The sequence below is a fragment of the Empidonax traillii genome, unplaced genomic scaffold (genome assembly GCF_003031625.1).
Source record: "Empidonax traillii isolate 1590-97213 ecotype Southwest subspecies unplaced genomic scaffold, ASM303162v1 scaffold15:size5535645, whole genome shotgun sequence".
Classification (NCBI taxonomy): domain Eukaryota; kingdom Metazoa; phylum Chordata; class Aves; order Passeriformes; family Tyrannidae; genus Empidonax; species Empidonax traillii.
The window spans coordinates 4932010-4958116 of record NW_020955208.1 but is presented as its reverse complement, the minus strand read 5'-3'; the positions used below and the strand labels follow the sequence as shown (position 1 = coordinate 4958116).

The 26107-nt window shown below is 42.8% G+C and overlaps 2 protein-coding genes across 6 annotated transcripts; one reads left to right on the top strand and one right to left on the bottom strand.

The window, feature by feature from the left end:
* Positions 1-903: 903 nt before the first annotated feature.
* On the bottom strand, positions 904-18303 carry SCP2 (sterol carrier protein 2). 5 transcript variants are annotated; one of them, XM_027894590.1, is made up of 16 exons: positions 18135-18297; positions 16556-16610; positions 15964-16035; positions 15353-15484; positions 14712-14776; positions 13599-13725; positions 12658-12721; positions 12329-12415; positions 11607-11757; positions 10958-11105; positions 9230-9337; positions 7320-7473; positions 4586-4676; positions 3894-4023; positions 2717-2796; positions 904-1759 (listed from the first exon to the last, which is right to left on the bottom strand). In XM_027894590.1, the coding sequence occupies exons 1-16, from the start codon at positions 18174-18176 to the stop codon at positions 1664-1666; spliced, it is 1602 nt and encodes a 533-aa protein (XP_027750391.1). In that variant the 5' UTR covers positions 18177-18297; the 3' UTR covers positions 904-1663. The 5 variants fall into 5 exon arrangements, with proteins under 5 accessions (XP_027750391.1, XP_027750382.1, XP_027750410.1 ...); XM_027894581.1 differs by having other exon boundaries at positions 4586-4679; positions 18135-18296; XM_027894600.1 differs by lacking the exons at positions 904-1759; positions 2717-2796; positions 3894-4023 and having other exon boundaries at positions 4588-4679; positions 7282-7473; positions 18135-18303.
* Positions 18304-19309: 1006 nt separating this feature from the next.
* ECHDC2 (enoyl-CoA hydratase domain containing 2) lies at positions 19310-25993 on the top strand. Its single transcript, XM_027894631.1, has 10 exons — positions 19310-19393; positions 20677-20744; positions 21367-21454; positions 21976-22062; positions 23083-23175; positions 23779-23835; positions 24216-24403; positions 24832-24882; positions 25206-25253; positions 25725-25993. The coding sequence occupies exons 2-10, from the start codon at positions 20694-20696 to the stop codon at positions 25800-25802; spliced, it is 741 nt and encodes a 246-aa protein (XP_027750432.1). The 5' UTR covers positions 19310-19393; positions 20677-20693; the 3' UTR covers positions 25803-25993.
* Positions 25994-26107: the final 114 nt, after the last annotated feature.

Sequence of the window (26107 nt, the reverse complement as noted above, 5' to 3'; positions counted from 1 at the left end):
AGGAATGATACCAGGAGGGCCAAAAGGTCACGAGGGTGTCTCCGTGGGACACAGGGAAATAGAAGGTCCTCTCTCAGCTATGAAGCCTGATGGGGACAGGGCAAGACCATAAACACCAGGAGTGCTCTGAAGCTGGTCATGGTTTCTTCCAGTTAAAAAAAAAAAAATCAAAAACCAACAAACCAACATCACCAAACATGAAAAAAACCCAAAAAACCAAAAACCTAAGAGGTATAAAACTGCAATGTAGAAGATAAAGTTTAATTCCACATGACGTGTAGGTACAGAAGCTCGTGATCCATCTGAAAAAAGCTGTCCAAGGATTCAAAAAGGGACTGGATAAACTCCTGAAAGGCAATCCAGACCTATCAGTTTGGGCTCAAATTTGTGAGCTGGGAAAAAAATGTACAAAATTACAATCACTGGCAGTTCGGAAAGTACTCTGAGTAAACAGATGTTTGGGTCATTGTAATATTCCTTCCAAGGCAGAGATGTAGTGGGCTACAAAGATTTTGGGTCTGATGCAGTAGAGCCATTCTTACTGCTCAGCAACTTGTCACCATCCACTGCAGAGAAGCAGAATGATGGGCTTGAATTGGCTCATTTTTATTATCCCAGAATGTGCTGAGCTGCAAGGGACCCACAAGGATTAGAGTCCAGCTGTGATTTCAGTCAAACCAGGCAAGTGGAAGTTCCAGTAAGTTCCTCAGTCATAGCCCACATGAGAGGATGGGAGATGTATCTGCTGGGCTGAGATGTAGGTTATGGACTGTCTATTGACAATGCCTGAGCATTTAAAAATGGACATCTGCAGGTGCCCCTTGGAGAACCTGAACAAAACAGCCAGTTCAGCACATTAACATGAAACCCATTTTTATAAATCTGAGCAAGAGACACACAGAAGAACAGGAAAAGTATATTTAATTTTCTATTAAACTTCCAACCAGAAAACATTCGCCCAAAACAGAACTTAAAGAAATTACTGACAAGAATTTTGTCATGATCAACACCAGATTCTGTCAGGAGAAAACAGGTAACATATTGGTTGTACTCCCTCTCTGCTCTCCTGGCAAACCTAATCTGTTTTCAACATTCCAGTTCCTGCGTACTTCTGGATATTTTATTTATTTTGTAATCCCAAAGTAGTAATAAGAAAAGTATTTTATAGCAAATTCCTAAAACTTATTCTAAAAAAATGTTGTTAGAGATCCCCTTTACAAGACCATTTTAATGAAAGCAGCAGCAAATTTGTTAGAGTGGAAGTCTGAAAGCATTTGTATGACCTGCTATTACAGCTTTTAAAAAATGCAGCTCACTCAACTGACATGCCAAACTATTTATAACTTTCCTCACTTCCTTCCCAACTAACCTGAACAAGAGAAAGCAGCCTCATTCCACTCTAAGTTTTATAAGATTTTCCATATTGATTAGAACAAAACCTGTCACAAAAGCCCACCATATATCATTTGTAAGAGTTAGTGCCTCAAGCTTAGCCATAGAGAAACTGATGGAATTCATGAAGAGAATTAACGGTCTCTAACCACAGAATTGAGGTGAGAGAGGTCCAATCAAACCCAGCCTGCTCCATATTATTGATAATGTCTAGTCTCATTCTACTTTTTTTGTCAAGAACATCAAATACTGACTATTTACTCTACTGAGCTCAAAGTTTAGCTTTGCCTGGCTGAAGCTGTAGATTCTGAAGTTTCATTGCCATGCCCATGTTCCCAGAAATCTTCAATTTGCCTTGAAAGAATGCCTGGAAAGAAAGAAAGAAAGAGTCTGTGAAATGCACTACAACAAGTTACCCCAAATGCACCTCCCCCAGAGAGTTATATATGTGCAGTGTGATAATTCCAGTAGTTCTGGCACACACCTCACATCCAGGGATAAATGCATTTGCTGGCACTAGAAGGCAGAACAGCAAACTGAGGAAGTTGTGTTCTTATATTTTTGATTTTTCTCCTCCAGACCTTGTAAAAAGGTGAAGCACATGCACTAAAATATCCAAACTGCAGGTGTAAAACTGCAATTGCTTCTAAATTTTCTACCTGTACATTACAACATTTCTGTAATGTGTTTTACCTTCAGACTTCTCCTAGACACATTTCAGTTTGTGAAAATTATTATTTACCCTGTGATTAGCAGACCAAAAACTTGAAAGAATGTTACCCAGAGGATTTCAAATTTAGAAGGACAGCACATAAACCTACACATCTGCTTTACTCATACATTACAACTGCTTTTGGCACACATGAGGAATAAAAAAAACAAAGCCAACCAAAAAAAACCCAACTAATCACAGGCATTCAGTGGATAAATCTCAGTTTGTTTCTTTCAGCATCAAGATCACTCCTTACACTAATGCCAGCTATGAGCACAGAGCCCTCCAAACAGAGAGCCCATATTCCTCCTTTGTGATGGCACACTGCAAACAGGGAATTCCCCCTCTGCTCTGCAAACCAAGAGCTATTCCACCCCCTTCTGGATTACCTACAGCATGTCTGAGACTGTGTGTTCCTGTTCAGGATTAATCATCAATCTTTCTTGATTATTCTGACTTTGGCCAATTTGTTTAGAGAAGGTCAAGAATTGTCATCTTTCAGATCAGCCCCAGCAGTTTTGGAAGAGGGGGCTTATTTAAATAATTTCCATTTTAAACACATCCAGAACAAACAAGTCAGTCCTCTTATCATCCCATGTTTGCTGTACTTACTGTCTGAGGATTCATTTTGCCAGTCATGAGTGCCAACAGATCCGTGTCAGCCATCGTGATTGTACAATCCGCCTTCTTATCTGCAAGGGAAGAGATGACTGTGAAGGTTCAAAATGAAAAATAATACACTAATAGAAACTGCAACCCCACGAAGAATCTGTTGATACTGCAGGTTAGGAAAATGGTACCTAAGTACATCCAAGAGCCACTACAAAATACCAGCAAGAGGCCAACACTGAAGGAAGATGGACCTTTGTGAAGGCAAATTTATTCCTTGAAAAGAAATAATAATATCAGGCAGAATGTTGATTGCAAGCACTGACAGTTACCTTTCAGTTTTATCAAGTTTAAATTTGCTAGTATTAAGACAAATCAGGATAGATGAGTTTTCCGCTGTGACACCCTGAAGATATTCATTACTGACATTCCAGGCATTTCCTGTCCTCTCCTCCAGTGGAAACAACATGTGCATTCATTTCAATTCATTCAAAGGCAGAAGTTTTTAGGATCTTCTTACTAAAAATGACCTGAAAAATTATTTTAATAAGCTCCAATATAAAGTGGTATTTATACCAAGGGGCTAAAACCTGCACACATCTTTTCCTATACTCACCTTCTTGTTAAACTGAAATGTTTGATAAACTGTGCATGCAACAGAAAACGGTGCTTTTCTTTTTGTTTTAACTTAGAACAATGAATTTCCAAATAAAAATCCCCTGTCCTGTTTTTAATTAAAAGGTTTGTGCTGCAGGTTCCTGGATAGATGAGATTCTGAGGACACACTCTTGTCATTTTCTATTTGCCTTACTGAGATGTGTGACTTCTGACGTGAGCCAAGACACCTTCATGGCAAGGGTACAAATGCTGTGTTTCTGATACTTTTATGGGGTTCCTCACCACCCCTCAGTCTGTGTCTCATTTATTTCTGTGAAGTCTGTGAGAGATCTGCCTGGAGCCTCTAAGAAAATACACAATTATCTCTAGATAGATTCAGAGTAGGAGATGTTTTACTCTTGGTCCAAAACGTCCTGGATGAAAAATGTCCGCAATAAGGAAAATTTAAAATTAATTAAGATAGCTCTACATAATTTTTGCTCATTAAAGCTTTAAAGGAATGTGAGTTTATCTCTCTTAGTTTTATGTGTTTTCTGCAGTGACATAATACAGGAGCACTGACCTGAATTAACTGCCACAGAGCCTTTGCCATTTTTCACATCTACAACCCAAGTTGCTTCTTTCCCACCAGGGCCATCTTTTATTTTGAAGGCAAAGATTCCACCAATTTTCTTGACAAACTGCTCTCCTTCCTGTAAAGACCAGGTAACGTGAAAGTTAGTAATTTACTTCAACACAATTTTCAGATAGTTTGAATTTAACAGAAAGTAATTTAAAAACCTTTACTGTTTCTAGTAATATAAAAATATCTGTTTCTCCCATTAGTCATCATTTAAACAACCATCAAAAACATCTAAACGAACAAAAAACTCAAACTATGGCTATCTATATTAAAATCTATTAAACTAAGAAAAATGGGAATCTGACAAATGTGATTTCTTCCTCTAATCACACTTTACAAAGGAAGCACCCAACACCAGACACAAAGTCTCTTGTGTTATTAGAAAGCTCTTCACATACAATCTAAACTTGCCTTCACTGAAATACCCCTATGCAGGTAGGAACTACGTGGAAAAATGTAATTTAAAATCATGGCACAGGCAGAAAGATTTCTGGCCCAGCAGAACCAAATCTGTGCCATTTGTTTCAATGAGCAGTGCTGAGGGAGCAATGATGTTACTTCATTCCCATCAGGTTTCACACACTTTGTTACCAATTAAAATCCTGTTGTAGGTAAGAGAATCAGTCAAATACCTCTTGGAGCTTCTTTTCAATCTCTTTGAAGACCAGATGTGACTTAAATCCGTCCACAGCTGCGCTGAGCGGCACAGCTGTGACGCGGCCGCTGCTGAAATAAAAACCACCCGGTTATGAACCTTTAATCACATCTTCAGCATCTTCAAAGCATCATGAACAGGCCTAGCACCAGCAAGACACATTTTAGCAATACAGAGCAACTCTGCTATCAAAGGGAAGCTTGCTCTCTCATGGGCATGACAGCTTGAATTACAATCACAGCAAGTATCAAGTTCATGTATGAACAGAATATTGACTTTATAATGGAAGTGACTCATTAATCTTATTAGTCCTGATTCTCTGGAGCAATCACCCTGCATGGCCTGACTGCAGCATGAAACCCAGCTCTTCATTTCTGCAGGGGCACACAGAGCCAAGTATGGAGATGTCCAAAGAAACGGCAATCCCAGCAGCAGGAAAAACAAGTTTACAGTTATTACCAACTCTTGGCAGCAGAGTCCAAAACTGTGGTCAGGTCTGGTATTGCTGAAGGGACAGAACTGCCTAAGAAATGTTGCTGGAGCTTACTGGTGTGGGGCTGACACTGCCCCACCAGAGACAGGGCACCAAGAGTGGGCACTGTCATCTGAAGGAAACACACCCAATTTATTAATAAACCAGGGCTGTACTGACAGGATGCAGAATTTGTAAGGTATTAAAAAGAGAAACCAACAAAAAGCAGAACTGTTTCAAAAACTAATGCAAAGTGGATCAAGTCCTGCTGCCATTCACCTGGATGCACATTCCTGTCAGCTCCTGCTAAAGCCACAGGCCAGATCTGGAATCAGTGGTTAGTTTTACATACCTTGCTGTAGCAAACTGGAGTGAAATATCTCCATAAACATGGAATTTCACCACCTTTCCCTCAATTACACAATGCACATCATAAATCAGTTGCATAAGAGGTGTCTGAAGAGATCAGGCTGTTTCATTCCAAAGTCTGATACACATTAGTGCAACTCAGGGATCTCCCACACACAGCCTTTGGGGAACTAAGGGATTTAGAACCTCTTCAGTGTAAGATGAAATGAGCACTGCTAAGGTTTCTCTGCTTTGAGTTGAACCTAACAAAGTATTTGAAAAATTTTCAAGACCAGTGAGGGTGACCTGAGCTGTAGTAAACTAGACTTCATTTCTTCAGGAGAGACATCATCTCCACATGCAAAGCCCTTCCTGACAGGAAGGCACTACTTCTAGGACTACCTCAAGGTCAAGGATGTAAAAATAGCAACAGTTCCTCTGTTCCATAAAGTTACAGTATTTTAAAAGACAGAGCTCAAAGCAATGGCAAATAGTACATTCCCTGTAACAATCCTTCCTGCTCTGGGATAAAACTGTCCCAGCACCCACTGCCCAGTTCTGTCTGTGAGCAAGTCTGCAGAGAACCCATGAGAAGACATTCTTCCTCCATCACACCTATTTTTTCACATGGCACAACCTCTTAGAGATCACAGAAGTGATTGGATTATCACTCCAGACTCTGTACTACAAAAAATAACTGCTGCAGCCCTTCCAAGCTTCTCTTGTCACCTCTTCCAGATTATATCATCCCCTCCCAGGAACTGCTCAGCTTCAGCTAAAACAGACACTAGAAATGTGACTTGGGAGGGAGGGGAATATTTATTACTGTAAGGCCAGTGCATGATAAACTTTGCTGTTCACAGGCTTTCAGACCAAATATAAAGTATTGGCATCGACCTTTAAAAGCCTTTAAGTCACACAAAAAGCAACTCCATCTATTCTAAGCCAAGTTGAAAGTGAAAATGTAAAGTGAATTGTGTATAAAAAGTCTCTCCTGAGATTCTAGTATAATACAAATTTTGTTTTCTCTGCATTCCTGTCCATCTCAGCACAGAACTGTAGCAGGGTGCAGATACCTTGTAGCAATGTTCTCTCACTCTGAAAAAGGCTGCAACTGCAAATCCTGTAGCCAGGACTGGACCAGTAGCACACCTGAACTCTCCCAGTACTTACAATACAACATATGACACAGCTGAGAGCAATTCTTCAGCAAGCCAAACTAGTGACAATTTTAGCAGTGAGTACCTCTATTCCCATGGATGCCTTGCTGGTTTTGGCAGACCCCTAGCTGCAATTAATTCATTTCGACGTGGCCTGTTTTGTTCTTGGAAGGGTTTGGTTTGTTTTGCTGACTTTTTTTCTCCTCCAAACACGCGACATTTCCTCAGAGGCAGTCACATGACCCGTTTTTAAGGGCCAGTTTCCTCTTTTCCGTGACTCCCAACTCCGAGTGCACATTGTTAACCAGACACTCTTTTCAGTAACCCCCAGCTCGCGTTATTTTCCTGACTCGGGCAGTGTGTGAGTTAAGGCCCCAGCAACAACCGCAGTGCTGAGGGCACAGAGGAGTTAGTGTGCAAGTTTCCAGTGAGCGCTGAGCGAGCTCAGTTAACAGCGCGCTCTCTTCAGCAGCACCCAGAGCTCCCAGATAATCACGTTCTGAGGCACAAAGCCGTGAGGGCGCAGGGCACGGACGCTCCCTCAGCAGTTCCCCCCTCTCTCTGTGCTCGGCCCAGAGGTGCTGGGCCCGGACCCGTCTCACCTGTGTGCCCGCGGTGAGCCCATGCCCAGCAGTGTCACCAGGCCCCGTCTCACCCGTGTCCCCGCGGGAATCCCATGCCCAGCAGTCTCACCTGTGTCCCCGCGGGAATCCCATGCCCAGCAGTCTCACCTGTGTCCCCGCGGGAAGCCCATGCCCAGCAGAGTCACCACGACGGCCCCGCCGAGCCCCAGGTTGTGCTGCAGCGCGACCTTCGCCCCCGGCACCTGCCGCCGCCCCGCCAGGCCGCGCAGCTGCCAGCAGAGCTCCGCGACCTGCGCCAGCCCTGAAACATCGAGCGCAGAGCCGTCAGGGAACTGGGGAAGCTCCTCGCGGAAAGCGCGGGTGTCTGGAAAGGGATCTCTTCGGGAGGCACGAGGGGAGGGAAACCGCTTTTCATCGCAGCCCTGGCTCTGGGATTACGTTTACCCTGCTGTCTCTGCAGTTAGGGACCGGTTTCACCGCACACAGAATCACAGGATCACTTAGGTTGGAAAAGACCTCTGGGATCATGGAGTCCAACCCATGACCCAACACCGCCCTGCCAACTACACCGTGGCACTAATGCCACGTCCATTCTTTCCTTAAAACACCTCCAGGGCCAGGGACGGTGACTCCCCCACCTCCCTGGGCAGCCCATTCCAAAGCCCGATCACCCTTTCTGGGAAGAAATTCTGCCTGATTCCAACCTGAACCTCCCCTGGCGCAGCTTGAGGCTGCTTCTCCTGTCCTCTCCTTGTTCCCTGCGAGCAAACCCGACCCCCCCCGGCCCCACCCTCCTGTCAGGGAGTTGCCCCTCCTGGTGCTCCAGACACTTCCCCTGCCCCACTGCCCTTCTCCAGACATTTCTCACACATTTCTCCTTCCCTCCATTCCTTCCCCCAGATAACTGCACAGCCCAGTGGACAAGGCAGACAAGGAATCCGCATTTTACAGACCAAATTTAACACATTGACACCTGAAACATTATGAAGAAGATGAGTCAAGGAATTTTATCATTCCAGACATAGATGAGAATGAACAGATTTAATTTACACTCTCTCAGCCTCAAGGAATGAGTGTGCAAAATGGTACAGCCTGTCCTGGAATGGTTTGGATATTTAATTACTCTTCTCCCATCCCATGGCAACAGAGAGGCAAAAATACCAGCAACTGCCTCTGCATCTGTCACTGACAAAAATCTACCCCAAACCTGGCAATGCAACACTCTCATCCTGTTAGACACCCACAGGCTCATTTATCTGCAAACCTTTTTTCCCCAGAGTTTCCTAAAAGTCCTCCCTGCCCCTGACACTAACTTTGCATCATCTCACTGTTACAGCTGTTTAGATTAGGCTTTGCTGTTTTATAAGGTTTCCTCTTCTCCAGTTTTCTGACAACTTCTCATTTCCAAACAAGGAAGGTGAATTACCTTCACAAATCCAATCACGTTTTATCCAAGAGCCAACTCATTTGGAAACATGCATAGCATTTTACAGAAACAAAACACAAAACAAAACAAAACAAAAAACAACAAACAGAAAGGAGAACTCATGCTGCTGGTAAACGGTGACTAAGTGAGCTTCTGTTGTAAACATCACATAAATATTTTGACATGCAAGACTTAACAGATATGGCTTCTAGTACAGCTAACAATGGAACAGGCTATTCAGAGGCACTAAAAGCCTCCAAGATCTCAAATTTAAAGGATGACGGAATATAAAAAGAGTTATTCTAATCACATTAATCAGAAGCTAAACTATTGAGCAATTATTTAGAGAAAAATAAAAAAAGTTAAACTGTTTGCAGGTTGCTTTAGTAACAACAGGAAAAAAAAGCACCAAAAATTAAGTCAGTGCTAATGGTCAAATTCACAGAGGTTTGAGCAATCCTGTGTGGTGAAGCTGCCCCAACACTTGCATTGTTTGGAAATGAGAAACTGGAAAGAAACTTTGGAGCTGATGGGGAGGCTCTCGTGTGTCAGGCACCAGTGGGAAGCCCCTGCCTGCCCAAGGGCTGCATCTCCTATTTAAGGGTGGGACTCACTGAAGTGTCTTGCTTACCTGTGGCACCAAGAGGGTGTCCCTTTGAGATCAAGCCACCACTGGGATTAATCACCCATTTTCCTCCGTAGGTATTGTCTCCTCTGTCGATCAGGTCACATGCTCTTCCTATGAAACAGTATTTATGTAAGAGAAATGGTCTTTGTAAGTGATTTGCCAATTCTGCTGTCATTTACCAGAGATGCTGCAGGTCAGGCAAAACCCAGGAAATGCTACAGCTCATATTTCACAAAGAGCCAACTGGAATTAGCCCAACTACTTTAGTGAGAATTGCTTATACCACTGCAGAAAGGGGAACAGAGAAGAGAAGCGTTGGATGCAAAAGTGTTTCTTAATTTGCTGTTGGATTGTTTTTGTTGATACACAGTATTATGACACAACCAATATAATGAAGCTGTTTATCACTTTGTTCATGAAACTGCAGTGATAACTATGTCTTTTGTAAATGAGCTGGAATTTGTGACCCCCAGGACATGGGAGGTCAACACCAAGTTGGACACAAGCCCTTGCCACAAAGGCAGCTGATGGTACCCTGGGCTGCATTAAGACATCGTAAATTAAGATAGTAAATGCATTAAGATAGTAAATAAAACCACTCTTAAGACCAATGCTTACAATTACTCAGCTTTCCAGACTGCAGACAGTTCTCCCTTTTAACCAAGCTCTTATTCCTCTGTTCTTGTACGAGCTTCTTGTGCCCACATTATTACTTTGAAACCTAAAAAGGATCTGCCGTGGTTCCTGTACTTACAACTTACTTCTGCCACTAAGTGAGATCACCAGGTTAGCCTGGCACCCACCTGAACCCACAGTGTGGTTTATGCCCTTTCATTAATCTCTGTGCCTAATTAATCTACCTTTGCAAGATGAGTTCTGTATACTATTAAGGTCAGACTGACTGAAGGTGGTGAGAATTGCACTGTTAAATTACCATGCACAAGACTCTTTAGTCAAATAAGCATTTACCATCAGGATCAATTCTGTATCAATTAAAGGAATGAAGCTGAAGAGCCTAATGTACCTATTTAAATAATGTCAAAAATTTACCATTTTTGCCACAGATACCATAAAAATACAGCAAAAATGACAGTCAAAAGCAACCATTCAAAGGCAAATATTTGAAGACCTTCAAACGCATAAAAAGTCTTTTTGGAGTTCCACGAATGTCTGTTTTGGTAAGAAAGCTCAGACTCAATATACCCCCTAGTGCCAGAATATGGTATTTTCTCAAAATCAGTTAAATACAAATCAGAGAAAGATTATGTTAGATGATAATTTATGCAAAGCAAGAATATGTTTAGAATTTAAATATATCACAAACTGAAGTAGCAGTTAAAAAACCTCTTTAGTAGAAGACTTTAATACATACACAGAAATAAACTCCACTGCCTTATAACCTGTTATAAATCCACCCACTTCAATGACATTGCACTAATCTGGGCAGACTGTGCATTGTTACACAGCTGACTTTAGAGGCACGGTCCCAACTTGCCAACATCACCGAGGCAAAGATGTTTCAAAGATCAGTGACTTGCTAAGGCCCTCTACAGGCAATTCTTGTCCAGTTTTTATCCCCTGAAAAGGAAATACCTAGATGGAGATCTTAGGGTAGGTAAGTTATGTAGCCCTGAAAAAAGGGCATAATCCTGAGATCACAAGAGTCCTTAATTTGGGTATTTTTAATGCTTTCCACTTGAATAAAACAATGATGTCCATTGGTGCTGTTACCTTCTGGACAAAGTCCCAGAGCTTCGTAGGTAAGGAACTCGTTAACTGAGAAGCAATCATGAAGTTCAATCACATCAACATCTGTGGGCTTTAGGCCTGCTTGTTCAAAACATTTCTGTGCTGCTTTTTTAGTCATGTCATAGCCAACCTGCCAAAAGGAGGAATTCTATGTTAAAATAGGATTAAAGAAGTACAGCCAGCCATTTCATGCCTACACTTAATTTTAAACATGCTTCTCTATATCCTGTCAGTGAAAATAACCCAGAGGAGGTTGTGATATTCTGATTTGTTTTAATGCATCACATATCAGAGTTTAATATTTGTACAGTAGGAACTGTAAAGAAAGAAATGATACATTCTAAATTCTTATTGCTGGTATGCAAAAAAGTTTCTGGGGAATATCCTCTATTTTCTGGACCTTGCTCCCAAGCCACGTCGCTCCTGTGTGTCTCGGACCAACAGCCTTGCAGCAAATCCTCAAACTGTCTTATTCCCTTTTTCTATCAGCCACTGACTAGGACTGTGTTTTAAACCTTAACAGAACAGGACTGCAGCAGGAAAAAAAAAACAAACAACAAGAAACCATAAACCAAAAACCCCAGAAAAACCATCCCAATGAGTCCCAGGGAATAGGAAAACGTAAACCTACCATCTTCATACAACTGTTTTCTTCAAATGTGCTTGGGTAATCAGTAGCCATCACCTGGGCTAGAATTTCCACAGCTTTTGGCTGCAACTTATGCCTTTTCACAAACTCCTCATTAGCCAAAATTGCAGCTGCGGCACCATTTGATGTTGGACTGATTGAAAGAAAAATAATGATGTCATTACTCTAAATTAGTAATGTAGATCTTCCATAGATTTTTTAATACAAACAAAAAGGACAAATGAAAAGACATTTTCTTTGGCTGAAACTATAAATTCCAACAGTGTTTACTGGGCACTTTCAGTAATATTTATACCAGGCCTTTGAAAATCATGACATCAAAATAGAAACTTATCATTAAGGTTTTTCAATTTAGGAAAAAATCAAAGCTTCTACTTGGCTGTAAACTGATCAAGAGTGCATAGGAAATGCTGAAGAGAAAAATCAACATTTAACAGCAATGGATGCACATGAGTAGAGGATGCAGAATTATGTGAGAACCCCAAAGTATAAACCGTATTTCAGCTCATTGTATTACACTGTGAACAATTATCCAGTGCTTGGTCATGACAGAGTTTCCACATTTGTTTTATCTATACAACGTTTTCCTTGAAGTCGTCTGTAAAATTTAATTTACACACAAACAGACTTTTATTTAAGTAGATGTCCCACCATATTTGTCAGAACATCAAGATTTATTTCACAGTGCAAAGTCCTGTCCTTACCAACACTGCAGGACAGTCAAGTAATCAAAAACTTTGCGGGATTGCAGAACTTCATCCAGTGTGTACTCCTTCTGGAACTGGGAATACCTGAGGACAACACACACGTGCCATCTTAGTTTCAGCACTAGACACACTCATGTCACACCATTAGGCAGCTACAGAGCTGTTTTTACAACGTACAAGGCACTGCTTATAGAATTTATGCTGGGGAAAATCCCCATTCCATAGTAAAGAATATGCTACACAAAGCATTCCTAAAAATAGTACTTGGTGGTGCAGGTATTTTTTACCAAGGGATGTTCAGTACCGAGGCAGAGCACACAACTCACGGGTTGTTCGTTGAATGGCTGTGATTCTTCCATGCAATTTTCGCAAAGTACTCTGGATTTGTTCCTGGAAGGGGAGAGAAAGCTGTGTTGAAATACTCTGTTTACCCACACAGTGCTAACATAACAGTTTAAATATTGTGTCACGAGCATCTGACCTTTACAAGCATCTTTACAAAAGACTCATTACTATCAAGGCTTTCCTTAGAGCTCAACTTAGGTCTCAGAATTACATGAATACAACTCGACATGGTTGAGTTTTAGCTGACAGAACAAGCCACTCAAATATCTAGGTTCAGTTACAAAAAAATACAGAAAATAAGTGCATTTTATTTGATGTAACACCATATAACTGAAACTTCAATGCCTATGCAAAACACCTGCAGTGAAATATTAGAATCTAAGTCTAAAATTTTTTGTCTATAATAGTCTAAAAATAATTGCAAGTAGAAGATGCACAACAGTCCAGCCTGTTACCTTGAGGCCAGTTCCCTTGTCTGCTGAGGGGGTGAGAAATAGCAGTGTCAGCAGCCTAGTTCAGGTATTAAATCAACCACCCAACAGCCTTTGCCAAGGAATCCAGTCCCAAGCCCATCCACCCATCCTAAGGCACAAGGCAAAACTGCAGGAAACTGTGCAGTCTGATTGCTCCCACCTTACACAGACACCAACCATACCGTCAGCACCAACAGCAGACACTCTGTGTCACAGCCTTCAGTCTGTCTCCTGATGGTTTTGTCTGCCTACACATCACCAGCTGCTCTGTAGGGAACTCTTTACCCAAATGTATTCCCTCCTGTGTGAGCTGCAGACGCTGCAGTTGCAGTACTTGGGTAAAAGGAAGGATACTGAATGCTACCATTTTTTTAAAAACAAGATCCTAAAATATTATTTTCAGTAAGTTCATTAAAAGAAGACAATGAAAAAAATGTATTTTAACATACCATATTTCTCCATATGTTCTTTGCCAGCGCTCGCAAACAACTGAGGTGCCACTGGAGCACTTGCTAAGCCGTATTTATTTATCATAATCTCCAAATGTTTGTCCATTGGATTAGTTCTGTCTGAAAACTAAAGAGAAGAGAAATAGCTACAGTCATAATTTCCTTTTCTCTACAACATCACCACAAAAGTGCCATGGATTTCAAGCAAAATAAAGGTTTTTCTGATCATTTAACAATTCCACTGGACAGTACGTTGCACTTCAGGGACCTGCTTTTAAGCATTGGTAATTTCCCAACTATAAAAAAGAGCAAATAAGCAGAAAATGCTCCGAATTATAACCACTGCACTGATTCAAGGCAAGGATCACAGCTATGTGATTTCTACCACAGTCACTATTTTCAGCAGAGGACATTGGGTATTCTTCCCCTCACTTGAAACCATACAGTTAACATGGTTTCAAGTTGTAAGATTAATTTTATAGTAGTATTTTCAATGAAGCTTAGATGAAATATTGTAGAGCACGTTAAAAGATAATGCTTGCTTGTTTTTACCACTTGTTAAATGTAACATTTCTCACCCAAACCTCTTGCATATATTACCAAATTTGGCAGTTCTGTAGTTAAATGACATGTGGTCTCTAATATTGCTTGCCATAAGGCAAAATACAAACAAACCTCCAAAGACTTCTCCAGCAAAAACAAAGAAGAGTCAAGAAGACCTCAGGTTTGGGGAAGTGTGTTAACAGGTCAACTGCGTAAGCATCAAGCCAGAAGACACGGATTATTTCTTTGAGTTGCTGTGTCATTTTGAGGAAGACATTTCAATTACTCAAAGCTTCAGTATTCCATCCGGTATTTTCATTATTCCCTATTAACCCAACCTTTAACACAGTCTTGACAAAATTAATTCTAAAACATTCCAGGCAAAATTTGCATGTCAGCTGTCATCAGAATCCTAAAACTCATTAAAAGTTTCTGTGGGTCAAAATAATGGTTCATTTTGTAATCACCTACAGCGACACCACGGAGCAACTGGGATAAATGAGATCTCAGAGAGTGAGGAGGTGTAACTCACCACAAACACAGAACATAGGAAGTGTTTCACACACTTACACCTGTAGAAAGAGATCCTTTTGCCATCCTCTCAAAGCCAAGTGCCAGAACACAGTCTGCCAAACCTTAAAATAAAATTTGTGGCTATTTAAAGCACAATGTGATTATAAATGACACTATGTACTAACAACTACTCAATTACAAGATAGGTACATAAACACCCACCAGCTGCTCTTCCTCCTTCCTTCATTTTTGAAAGGGAGTCAAAGTGGAAATGGTATTGATACAAACATATGGATACTCAAGAATGAGAGATCACTACAGGATTTGGATTTATTTTAACTGTTTGAGAGCAATTATCTTAGACAAGCAAGCACTTCTGTCGCTGCTACAAATACCAGGATAATCATACAGTGTTACTACAGTTTTCATTACAGAAACATCAGCATTTAAGTGCAAGAATGTATCAAAGTCCATAAAGGAACTGCAGAAACAGAAGGAAACGCTCATCTATCAGTTCAAAGCACGATCTGTCACAAGGCAATGCTCTTCCTCTCCCTTCCAAAATGTGTTAGTCAAACACTTGTGTTAACTTCAAGTTAAAAAAAAAAAAAAATTAAAAAGCTAGGCTTTTTAGCAGATTCTTCTCTCCTTTTCCTTTTCTAGAAATAGAGACTATGCCCCAGAGCAAAACAACTCACCTCCTTCTACTAATTGTCTGGCCATGAACAGAGCTGTGGATCCAGTGGCACAGTTGTTGTTGACATTAACGATGGGAATGCCAGTCAGACCCAACCCGTGGTAGATGGCCCTCTGTCCACAGGTGGAGTCACCTTTGGAGGGAAACACCACATTAAAGTAAGGTATAAACTCAAACTCCACTCACAAAAAGAAATCCTGCCATGTGTGTGCAATGCTACCCCTTAAACTGTAAACTTGACCTTCTGAACTGTCACCTTCGAGTAAGTCTGTCAGGTATCCACAGCAAAGAACCTCAGAAAAAAAGTGACACTCATCAGATTTTAAAGACAGAAGTTTGTCCTGCTTCTGTGATAACAGACTGCGAATCAAAGGGGCAGAAAGGACTTAGAGGTGCAGCTTGAAAGCTGCTCTGGGTATCACAGCTGACTGACCCTACTCCAGTTGCCATAACACAGCCATTCATAGAGAAGCAGGAAGAAAGTGAATGTAAAACTCTCTTTAAAGAGATTTCCCCATAATAAAAAGCTTATGGATGGGATTCCCCCATATTTTGTCCACAGAGGTGTCTGCAACTGTCATGGATGTCACATCCCAATCGAACATTACTCACCATAAACATAACCCACACACGCCTGCTTCACTGCTGAGTAAGGAATCCCAGCATCAGCTAAAGCTGCCTGGCCTAAAAAACAGTCACAAGTTGAAAAAAAAAAAAAACAGTTTAAAATTGAAGGGAGAAAAAAAAAAAAAAAAAGCAGCTCTTACAACCATAACAAGCAAACCTAGAGTAGTATGTACAATTCCTGCATTCAAATACTCATAAGGACAATTTCACAGTGCTTTGAGTTCTGAATGAACTTCTTTACCAGCAAATTTCATTCAATCATGTTCCTGCACAAAGGTTGTTCGTCCCAATGAAAGGATGTTTTGAAAATTATAGTTAAGTATTAAATTATTTAAGGGTCCAGTCCAACTTTAAGCCATCCTGCTGACTTCAGCACTGGAGACAGCGAGTTGGACAGGTCAGTTATGGATTTTGTGGAAGTGGTCTTTTCTTTACCAGTTCTAGATCTGCTTTTTATATGTATCTACTTCCTGAACAGCAGTTATTCCTTCATATATATAATAAAAATATTAACTGTAAGACTTAAAATAAGCATCAGCAATCAAACAAAATGTTTTATTTTAAAGCATTAAATTACCTGCTTCCTTAGCCATTTCAGGATAATCAGCGCTCTTCTCATTAGGCTTTGAAAACTGACAAGAAAAGAGGAAAAAACACAAAAACAAATCACAGTGAGATTTAATAGCTTTTTTGCTCAAATTGGTATATTTAAAAGCTTTGTATTTAATTTAGAAATCATTTTTAAATAATGCAAACAATGTAATTTAAAGGATTCAAAGGTGTGTGCACAAAACCTTTACAATTCCCAAGCACTATTGCCAAATCCAGATAAAGTAGTGGCACTTTATGAAGCTGAAGGCCATTTTTGCCCAGTTTTAATGAAGATCCATGGTTTTGGAGACAGACAATAACCCTGTGCAAAGCCTGTAAGTGGGACGGAGAATAACTGTCATTGTCACTGATTCATCACAATAATCTTCGTAATCTTCACTAAGACTTTGATAAATACTCCCTTTCCCCTTTATTTTGTTCTACTCCTATTTGTAACAAGAAAATTCTTGTTCTTTGTACGGAATTGATTGGAGTAGAGATGGTATTTCTGTTTTCTTTGCAATGACTCGTTAGAGTCCACCACAAACACAAGTGCTTTGCATTTTTGCATCACTAACAAAAAGTGCCGCTGCTAAAAAAAGTCTTCATTCTACAAATTATGTAACATTCCCTGTGAGTGTATAAAAGTTAATTTTCTGCCTCCTAGTGCTCTTCTCCCCAATCCAGTCTTTTGCAACACTTTGCTATACTTTCTGTAGTGCCTCCTTCCATTAGTCAGAGAACCTTCATACTGAAGGTCATAAGAAAAATCAGTCGGTGAATTGATCATTGTGAAAGTCTGTTCCTTTAGCTTTTACTCTTCTTTCAAAATCATCAAATCATTTAGGTTGGAAAAGACCTTTAAGATCAAGTCGCACCTTTACCCCAGCACTGCCAAATCCACCAGTAAATGATGGCCCCAAGTGACTCCATCACTGCCCTAGGCTGCCTCTTCCTGAGCTTGGCAATCCTTATGGGTAAAGAAATTTTACTTAACCCTAATCCTGCTCCTACTCCTAAACCTCCCCTGTGGAAACCTGAGGCCATTTCCTTTTGTCCTGTCGCTTGTTACTGGGGAGAAGAGCCCCACACGCACCCGGCTGCAACCCGCGCCCAGGGACTGTGGAGGGAACTGTGCTGGCCGCCCAGTGACCGGCTACAGAACAGCCCGGGAGAGGCCCCGGGCCCCTGGGGCAAGGCCGAGCCGCGGGCCAGCGGCTGCGGCGACACTCTGGGGACACTGCCCACTGCAGTCTGTAGTATCGACCCGCTCTGCAAGTTCACCACGTTCCCCTTGGCCGCGCTCCGGCCTCCCCCTCAGGCCGGGCGCGGGCGGACTTTGCGCGGCACCGCTGCCGCCCGGGCCGGCACCGCGCGGGTCTGCCCCGCCGGGCCCGCTGAGGCGGCGCCGGGCGCCGTGAGGGGCTTCACCCCACTGGGGAGGGAAGGAGCGGGCGGCTCCCCCTGCCTCCCCTCAGCGCCCACAGGGGACACCCGGCGAGCCCAGCCTGGCCCGGGTCGTTCCCCCTCACACACGCCGTGCCGGGGAGGGCGGGGGGCGGTACCTTGGTCATCCCGACGCCCACCACGAACACCCGGCGCTGCATGATGGCGGTGCGACCCCTTCCTCCTCCTCCTGCTCTTCCTTCTCCTTGTCCTGCCGCTGCCGCCGCGACCCGCGGGCCCTCAGCGACACGGAGGGACGGGGAGAGCGACCGGGGCGGGCCAGCGCCGCCACGCCCCTTAAAGGAGCGGAGGAGCCGGTGCGGCCCCCGACGGGATGGACCCATCCATAGCACAGCCATGGCCATCCCTGCAGCCATCCCTGCCTATTCCCCCGAATCTCCCTATCTTGTTGATCAGACATTTTTCCAAAGTGGAGCTGGAATGACGCAAGTCTCTTCGTGTCCAGAGAAAGGCAACGAAGCTGAGGAAGGGTCTGCAGGGCATGTTCTATGAGGAGTGGCTGAGGGAGCTGGGGGGCTCAGTCTGGAGAAAAGGAGGCTCAGGGGGGGAGCCTTCTCGCTCCCTACAACTCCCTGACAGGAGGGTGGAGCCAGGTGGGGGTCGATCTCTTCTGCCTTGTAACAAGCAATAAGGGAGGACAGTCTTAAGCTGTGCCAGGGGAGGTTTAGGTTGGACATCAGGAAGAATTTCTTCCCAGAAAGGGTGATTAGACATTGGAGTGGGCTGCCCAGGGAGGTGGTGGAGTCACTGTTCCTGGAGGTGTTTAAGGGAAGACTGGACATGACACTCAGTCATGATCCATGATGTACTTGATGATCCCAGAGATCTTTGGCAACCCACTTGATTCTATGATTCTTTTCCTCCAGAGATGTCTTCAGGTTCGTCACTTGAAGGGATCATCACGTTTTCCTGAAATGCTGGATGGGTTCGCGGTGAAAGCTGAACGTCTGACCTTCATCAACCCCACCCTTCCAAGAGTCCTTCCCCTTCCCTCGCGGTGCCACCCTAGAGGATCTCCACTGCTCCGTCACGGGACAGAAAGGAGGTCACCTCTTGCCTTCCACAGATATCCAGGCGGCATCTACCTTCTTTTCCCCCGCACGCGTCCTCATTTGTCAGTAACCCTTCCACTCTAGCGGGCTGTCGGTGTATCTCTGACTCCCGTAGGTCTCCATTCCTCCTTAAAGGCGGCGGGACCGTCCCGTGTCCCGGCGGTCCCGCGGCCCCAGAGCGGCCATGCTGCGGCTGGGCCGGGCCGTGCCCGCCGCGCTGCGCGGGGCCCGCGGAGGGACCCCCTTGGCACAGCCGCGCCGGGGGGCGGAGGTGCTGGTGGGCTCGGCCGGCGGGGACAGCGGCGGTGAGTGCCCGGGGACCGACGGGGTGACTGCTGCTGCAGGGAGGGCGCGGGCTGAAGCCAGGTCGTCCGTCGTATCTTTGCTTTCGGTTATGCCTCGATACTTGCTTCCGAGAACACTCCTGCCAAATGAACAGCTAGATGCATATTCTTAAGTTACGTGTGCGGGAGAGATCAACGCAAGAAGTTCTGGTTTGCATACCTTAGATTTTTCTGATATCAGCACTGTACAGCGCTAAAGGTAGGACAGGAGCTGGGCATGTCTGTGCACATATGCATGAGAGACAATAAACAGTTGGAGTTTTGGTTCAGATTGCCAATGGATTTACTTTCTGTGTAACTATTGCAAGAGCTCCTAAACAGCTCTCGGTAGTTTTACTGCTTACATACCTGTGAACATACCAGTTACATACCAGTTACCAGAGCTGTGAAGGTCCTTTGCTGGTGCTGCTGTCACCCGTGTGTGTTCGGGGGTGACACATCTCTTCTTCAGTAGCTGGCTCCTGGCCTAGGCAGAGGAAAACACACATGCAAGGTACAGCTGTGCACCTACAGCAGCAGCAATAGCATCTTAGAACGCTGGGGCCTGGGAAGAGAGCAGAAATCCAGCCAAAGAAACAGGATAGATCTTTTTTCTTTCCAAAGCACAAAGAGGCCATTGGATAATAATTTACAAGTCACACGTGTAAGGGAGAAGTATATACATATTTTGGCCTTATTTTTCTACCTGGACTTAGGAACTTTGCATGGAGTCCTTTCCACTGATGAGCTTATTAAGTTAAAATAAAATGGAGCTGCAGTTTCATAACGGTTCTGGAACGTGAAGTGAGAGTGACCAGCCTGTGCTGTTCTCGTGCCAACAGCCATCCCAAGAGCCTTTTCTTCATTAAGGAATGTACTTGAACGTAGTAAGACTGTACAATAAAAATGAAATTAAGTAACATTCAAAAGAGAAATCTAAGATGGATCATTTGGGTTTTGGTTTGTTGGGTTTTTTTCCCCCCATTTCTGCAGTGATTCTAAGACACATGTCTTGGACATCGTGTTCATTTTTTAAAGTCTTACAGTATTTACAGTGCTGCTGAATTTTACAGTTTTTCTGCATAACTGGGTTCTGTAGACATGGTGTGCCACCTCTACTTTTCAAATAACTGATTGGTTTAGAATATACTTTACATGCATTTTCAGGGAAGAGAAGATGCAGCACATGCAGATATTGTTCCCACTTGAATTACTGTGTCAGAGAACTAAATGAAGTATAACTGAAATTGTCTCCTATTACCAAGGTATTGCTGAAATCCTAATGAACCGACCCCACGCAAGAAATTCACTTGGAAAAGTATTTGTAAACGAAGTGAGTATGGGCCTGGCCTGTAAGTGTGTTTGGAATTGTGATAAATAACCAACTGCAGTAAGAATAGTTGTAGGAAATGTAAAACAAAAACTTAACCCTTGCTGAAGGTCAGTAGGAGAGGGCACCAGGGCAAGGCAGGTTAGCCTGGAGAAAAAGGGATTGTGATAGTTACTGCAGTATCTCAGGTGTGGACTGGACAGAGATACTGGAGTTACTGAAGTTAGCTAATTTAATTTAATTTAACTCAGATGCCAGTAAATGTTCTTACTTGTGTAATTACCACAAAAACATACTCGTTGTCACACCTTAGCTGGTGATCTGTTTAAGGATAATGCATCCTAGAGAAAGTCCAGCTCATGCCTGGACAGGAAGGGGAATGAGTTTAAGGTACAGCAAAGGTTCATCTCGGAGTGGAAGGAAAAAAGAGATGGAGAAACACATCATTCTGAGGTTGTCATGGACAGATCCTGCTGATTCTACTTACACGATTTCCAGAAATATCCTGGCACCTGCAGGGCAAAAAGAAAACACTTGTATCATATATTAGGAGCTTGTTCTAATTGAGGTCTATACATCCACATGCTGAAGTTTTCCCCCCTTGTGTGCCCTCCCTCCCTCGTAGCTGTTCAGTGCCCTGGAGCAGCTCCGCTTCGATGAGAAGGTGCGTGTGGTGGTGTTCAAGAGCCAGGTGAAAGGTGTCTTTTGTGCAGGTAAGTAACAAAGGCTCTGCAAACTATGCTCAAAAAACACGATGGCTCTCGGGGCTGTGATCAGATCAAGCAGAAAATGTGTGCTAAAAGAAAAACAGGCAATTTTTTGTGTGGCAAATAAGACCCACATTGTTCTCTCACCTGTCTGTCTCATGGCTTCCATGATGAAGATGTGTGTGACAGAGTGAGCCACACAGGCTGCATGGTGCCACTATTTGTTTTCTATTTCTTCAAGCACATGTGCTCTGGTATTGGAGTTATTGTTTCCAGTTTTATGGATTGTCATCCTTAAGTACACTGGTTGGTGTTCCTCTGTGGAATCTGTGGAAAGGGCACAGAGGAGCATCTGCCACTGCTGCAGCCCAAGTGTCCACTCTGACTTCCTCTGACCTTACTTAACCTCTGTAGAATGCTGGATTTCAAGACTTCTGAAATGAAATGGTCTGTCCTCCGAGAGGGACAGGAAGAAGCACAGTTTGGATGCCTTTTCCTGGATTCTAACCTTTCCCTCCCTTATTTAGGAGCAGACCTAAAGGAACGTGCAAAGATGGATGATGCAGAAGTTGGACTGTTTGTTAGAAGGCTGAGAAATCTCATGGATGAAATAGGTAAAGGATTATTTCAGTTGGAAAAGTTATCCTAGACCACCTGTTGTGAAACGTGCTGTTGGAGGGGATAACCAGCAGGTTATCCATGTAGGAGTCACTTGCCAAATGATTCCAGCTTATGCCTGAAGCAAAGACCTGGTTAAATACCAACTCTCCTGCTGCCACTCCCAGGACAAGATGCATTTCAGTACTGCCTTACCCACAACAAGAGCAGTGCACACACGTGGGTGTGATAAATAAAATACCTGCTATGGCAAAGCATTTCTATCCAGTTCTGTGGAATCCCAGGGAGGCAGTGCTGGACAACGTGAGCTTGCTGGTTGGGCCACTTCCAGTACATGCTCAGAAACTCTCATGATATGGCAATGTCCTAACAACATGGATTGGAATCTCTGAATGGATTTGCTAAATGGATTTGTGGAATGTTTGGGTTTGTATCTACAACTCCTCTACTCCCTCTATTTTTTTTTGCAAGAGAAATATGGACTCCTGCAATTGCTTTTCTTCCCCTATTTATGAATTACTCTGCTCTCACTAGAGAGAAATACCAACGTGAAAGCTGACTAAAATACCAGTCAGAGTTGCAGTAATTAAAAACCCCACAGGAGCAGTCAGGGAGGGGTGGTTACAGCACAGAACTAACACATGTCTGACATTCACATCCAGCTCCCACAGTACTTGGAAAGGTATCAAGCAGCTAATCTCTAGATACCTCATGTTGCTCAACTGTGAGGTAACAACAGTGTTTACCAAGTTCAGGAGCCTTGGCTGACAAAAGCACCAGAAAAAGTGATCCTTGTGACAGTGACTTGGGATGGCATCTTTGCTCTGGCTGTTGAACTGCAGCAGCTGGACATTCACATGATAAGTTTGCAAGGAGACAACAGTTCACCGTTTTGTGTTGCAGTAGAAAATGAGTTCTTGGGCAATTTTCAACTAAAAGCTTTAGAGTTTAAGGATTTAAATTTCCAGAAGAGAACCTGTGGAACACAAGTGTGTAACCTGTGCTGTGTCCTGCAGCTGCCCTGCCTGTGCCCACGATCGCTGCCATCGATGGCTACGCACTGGGAGGGGGCCTGGAACTGGCCTTGGCCTGTGACCTTCGAGTGGCAGGTTGGTGTTGCTCCATGTAGGAATCGTCCTGCAATCAGTGACTGGATCTTAAAGAGAATTTACATGCTTGAGAATGGAATGTTAATGGAATCCAGAAGCTTGAGAGGAACTTAAAACAGTTTAGGAAATGAGGAAGCATTTGTTCAGAAATTGTGACATTTAGTTACTATTGGGAAAGCGGTTTCCATGCTTAAAAAGTAAAGCCTATTTTTAGGTAAGATTATGATTCCTTTAGAAAACTTTACTAGTAGAATTAAACAGTTATTGGAATGTAATTCTGGATCAGCACTCTGGCTAGATCTAATCTTCACAATTTCAATCAGTTTGGACTGGAAGATTTTCTGTTTCTGTGCTTCTATCCATGACATTTTATCTAGTATGGACACAAGGTTCATTGCTCTAGCTACAATTGCTACATTGGGGTAAGCAGCCGTATCACACATCCCTCTTGGCACTTGAGATGGACACTGATGAAGCACTGTAGGACTCACTTTCTGGCTACATGGAGAAATGGAGTGCCAGTTTGTAGTCTTATCAGTCAGTTCAGTATGGAAAACTTATACAAATCAAAAAGAAACTAACCTGGCTTTATTTTTTTAATAGCTTCATCAGCTAAAATGGGCCTTATTGAGACCACACGAGGACTTCTTCCTGGAGCAGGTGACCTTCACTAAATCTTCAGTCTCACTTTCCCAGCTGTACAGTAAATATTTTGCCATTAGAGCACTTGGAATGTTTTGAATGTAAATTAGAAGAAGCATCTTACAGTGATGCAGGAGATCTAGGAATCAAGAGTTCTGTCCCAAACCCTGCCTCAGACTTGCTCTGAATTTAGGAAGGTCCCTTTACACCTTTTCTTGTTTACCATAATACTCAAAAAGGATGCTAAAGCCTTTCAGATGCCTTTTAAAATGTTGATATAGTCAGCTTAGGAGTTATATGATGCCTTTATTTTTTACACCTCCTGGTTTTATAAGGAGACAGAATACTAGTGGGCATTTCTCAGAAATGGGAAATGGTGTTTTCACTGTTGCCCTAAGGTGGAACCCAGCGCCTGCCCAGATGTGTCGGAATAGGTCTCGCAAAGGAACTCATTTTCACTGGCAGACAGATTGATGGACAACAGGCCTTGTCCATGGGCTTGGTAAATCACTCTGTGCCCCAGAACAGCGAGGGAGATGCAGCTTACCAGAGAGCGCTGGCTTTGGCCAAAGAAATCCTGCCCCAGGTAGGTGTGGTGTTCATGCGGGCATTGTAAGGACAGCGTTTGTGCTTCACTGGAGAGAGAGCAAACAACAACTGAAATTCCTTCCTGTGAAATACTGAAGTCTTGGTCCCTGATGTTTAAGTCTCTTAACTCTCCATTGTGAATGCAGTTTCTGTAGGAACAAGCATTAGCATCCAGCTGGTTAAGGCCCAGGACACCTTTACTCCCAGCTGCAGTCATGCAGCCCTGGGGGGGACACTGAAACCTTGCACCATGTACATATGGGAACTGCAGAAACACCAATTATTTTTTTTAATTACTTGCTAACTTACTGCAAATTGTTGTAGACTAGAAGGTCATTTGGAGCTAGGATAATGACATAACAATTCCTCTATTATGAATGAATGTGCCTTTAATTATTTTAAATGTTTATTTTTTTTTTAATAAAGGCTCCATTTGCTGTGAAAATGGGAAAACTAGCAATAAACAGAGGAATGGAGGTAATAATTTTTTTTTATAAATACTGAGGTGAATAAAGCAAATGAGCAGCTCTTACAAATTACTACACTAAAAATGTTCAGAACAGATGAGTTATAATGCATGTTTAGACCAGGCATTTAAAGCCATTTCAGAGGTTTTAAAGATTTTCTTTAAAGATAAAACTAATAGGGCAGAACTTCTTTTCTAGCCACTAGCACTGCAGTTCTAATGCAGGAGTGGAGGTCACTCTGTACTACAAGTGACTGTTCATTGATTTGAGAACTGTGAAGAAGCTTTGTGGGCTGTACCTCAGACAAATGTCACCCTTCCCTCTCATCCCCAGGTCGACATCGCATCAGGGATGGCTATTGAGGGGATGTGCTATGCCCAGGTAGGTCACCTTCACACTTCATTCCTCCAAGGAACAACTGTATTTTAATTATAGGATGAGCTTTACAAGTGGTTTTGGTTTTATTAAAAATTATTCCTCCTGTGAGGAATCTTCTTTGTGCCAAGTTTTGAGAGCACGCACCTTTTCTAAGTTAATGGAACAATATAGTATATTATTATATTACAATATAATGTGCCTCTCAGGGTATTTTAAGATGGTAAAGCATTAAGTTTAGGGAAAACCATTTTCCTGTATAGTTCTATGGTCTTTGTCTTAAATGCTTTGTTTGGGAGTTACTCTACAGCCCAATCTCTATTTTCCTAATTGCAAAAATGTAGAAGGTGGGACTTAACATATCATTGAAAGAAAAGCAATCTTAGTCTTACACCACTACTGCCAAATTAGCCAGGACTTAAAAGCACATCTACTTGTCAATGAAAAACATTTGCTTTGCTTTGCTTTTTAATGTAGAATATTCCCACAAGAGACCGTCAGGAAGGGATGGCTGCCTTCAGGGAGAAACGACCCCCGCGCTTCATCGGCAAATAACACTTCCTGCCTTCCCCTTGAGCTTTGGAAAGTAAAGGAGGACTCAAGAGCACCCACTGATTTCTTGGGGATGATATTTATGCCACCATTCTGTGCACTTAACGCCTTGCCTTGGACTGCATTGCTGAATATCCCACTGGATCATTTTTCTGTACGAATCTTACAATAAAAATTTACCTGTGTACACCTGACCCTTGGAGCACGTATATCTTGAGTCAGTGCTGCTCTCACACAGATGCCAAATAAGGAATATGGAGAAGTTTGGCTCACCATAAAGAAATTTAAAAAAAAAAAAAAAAAAAAAA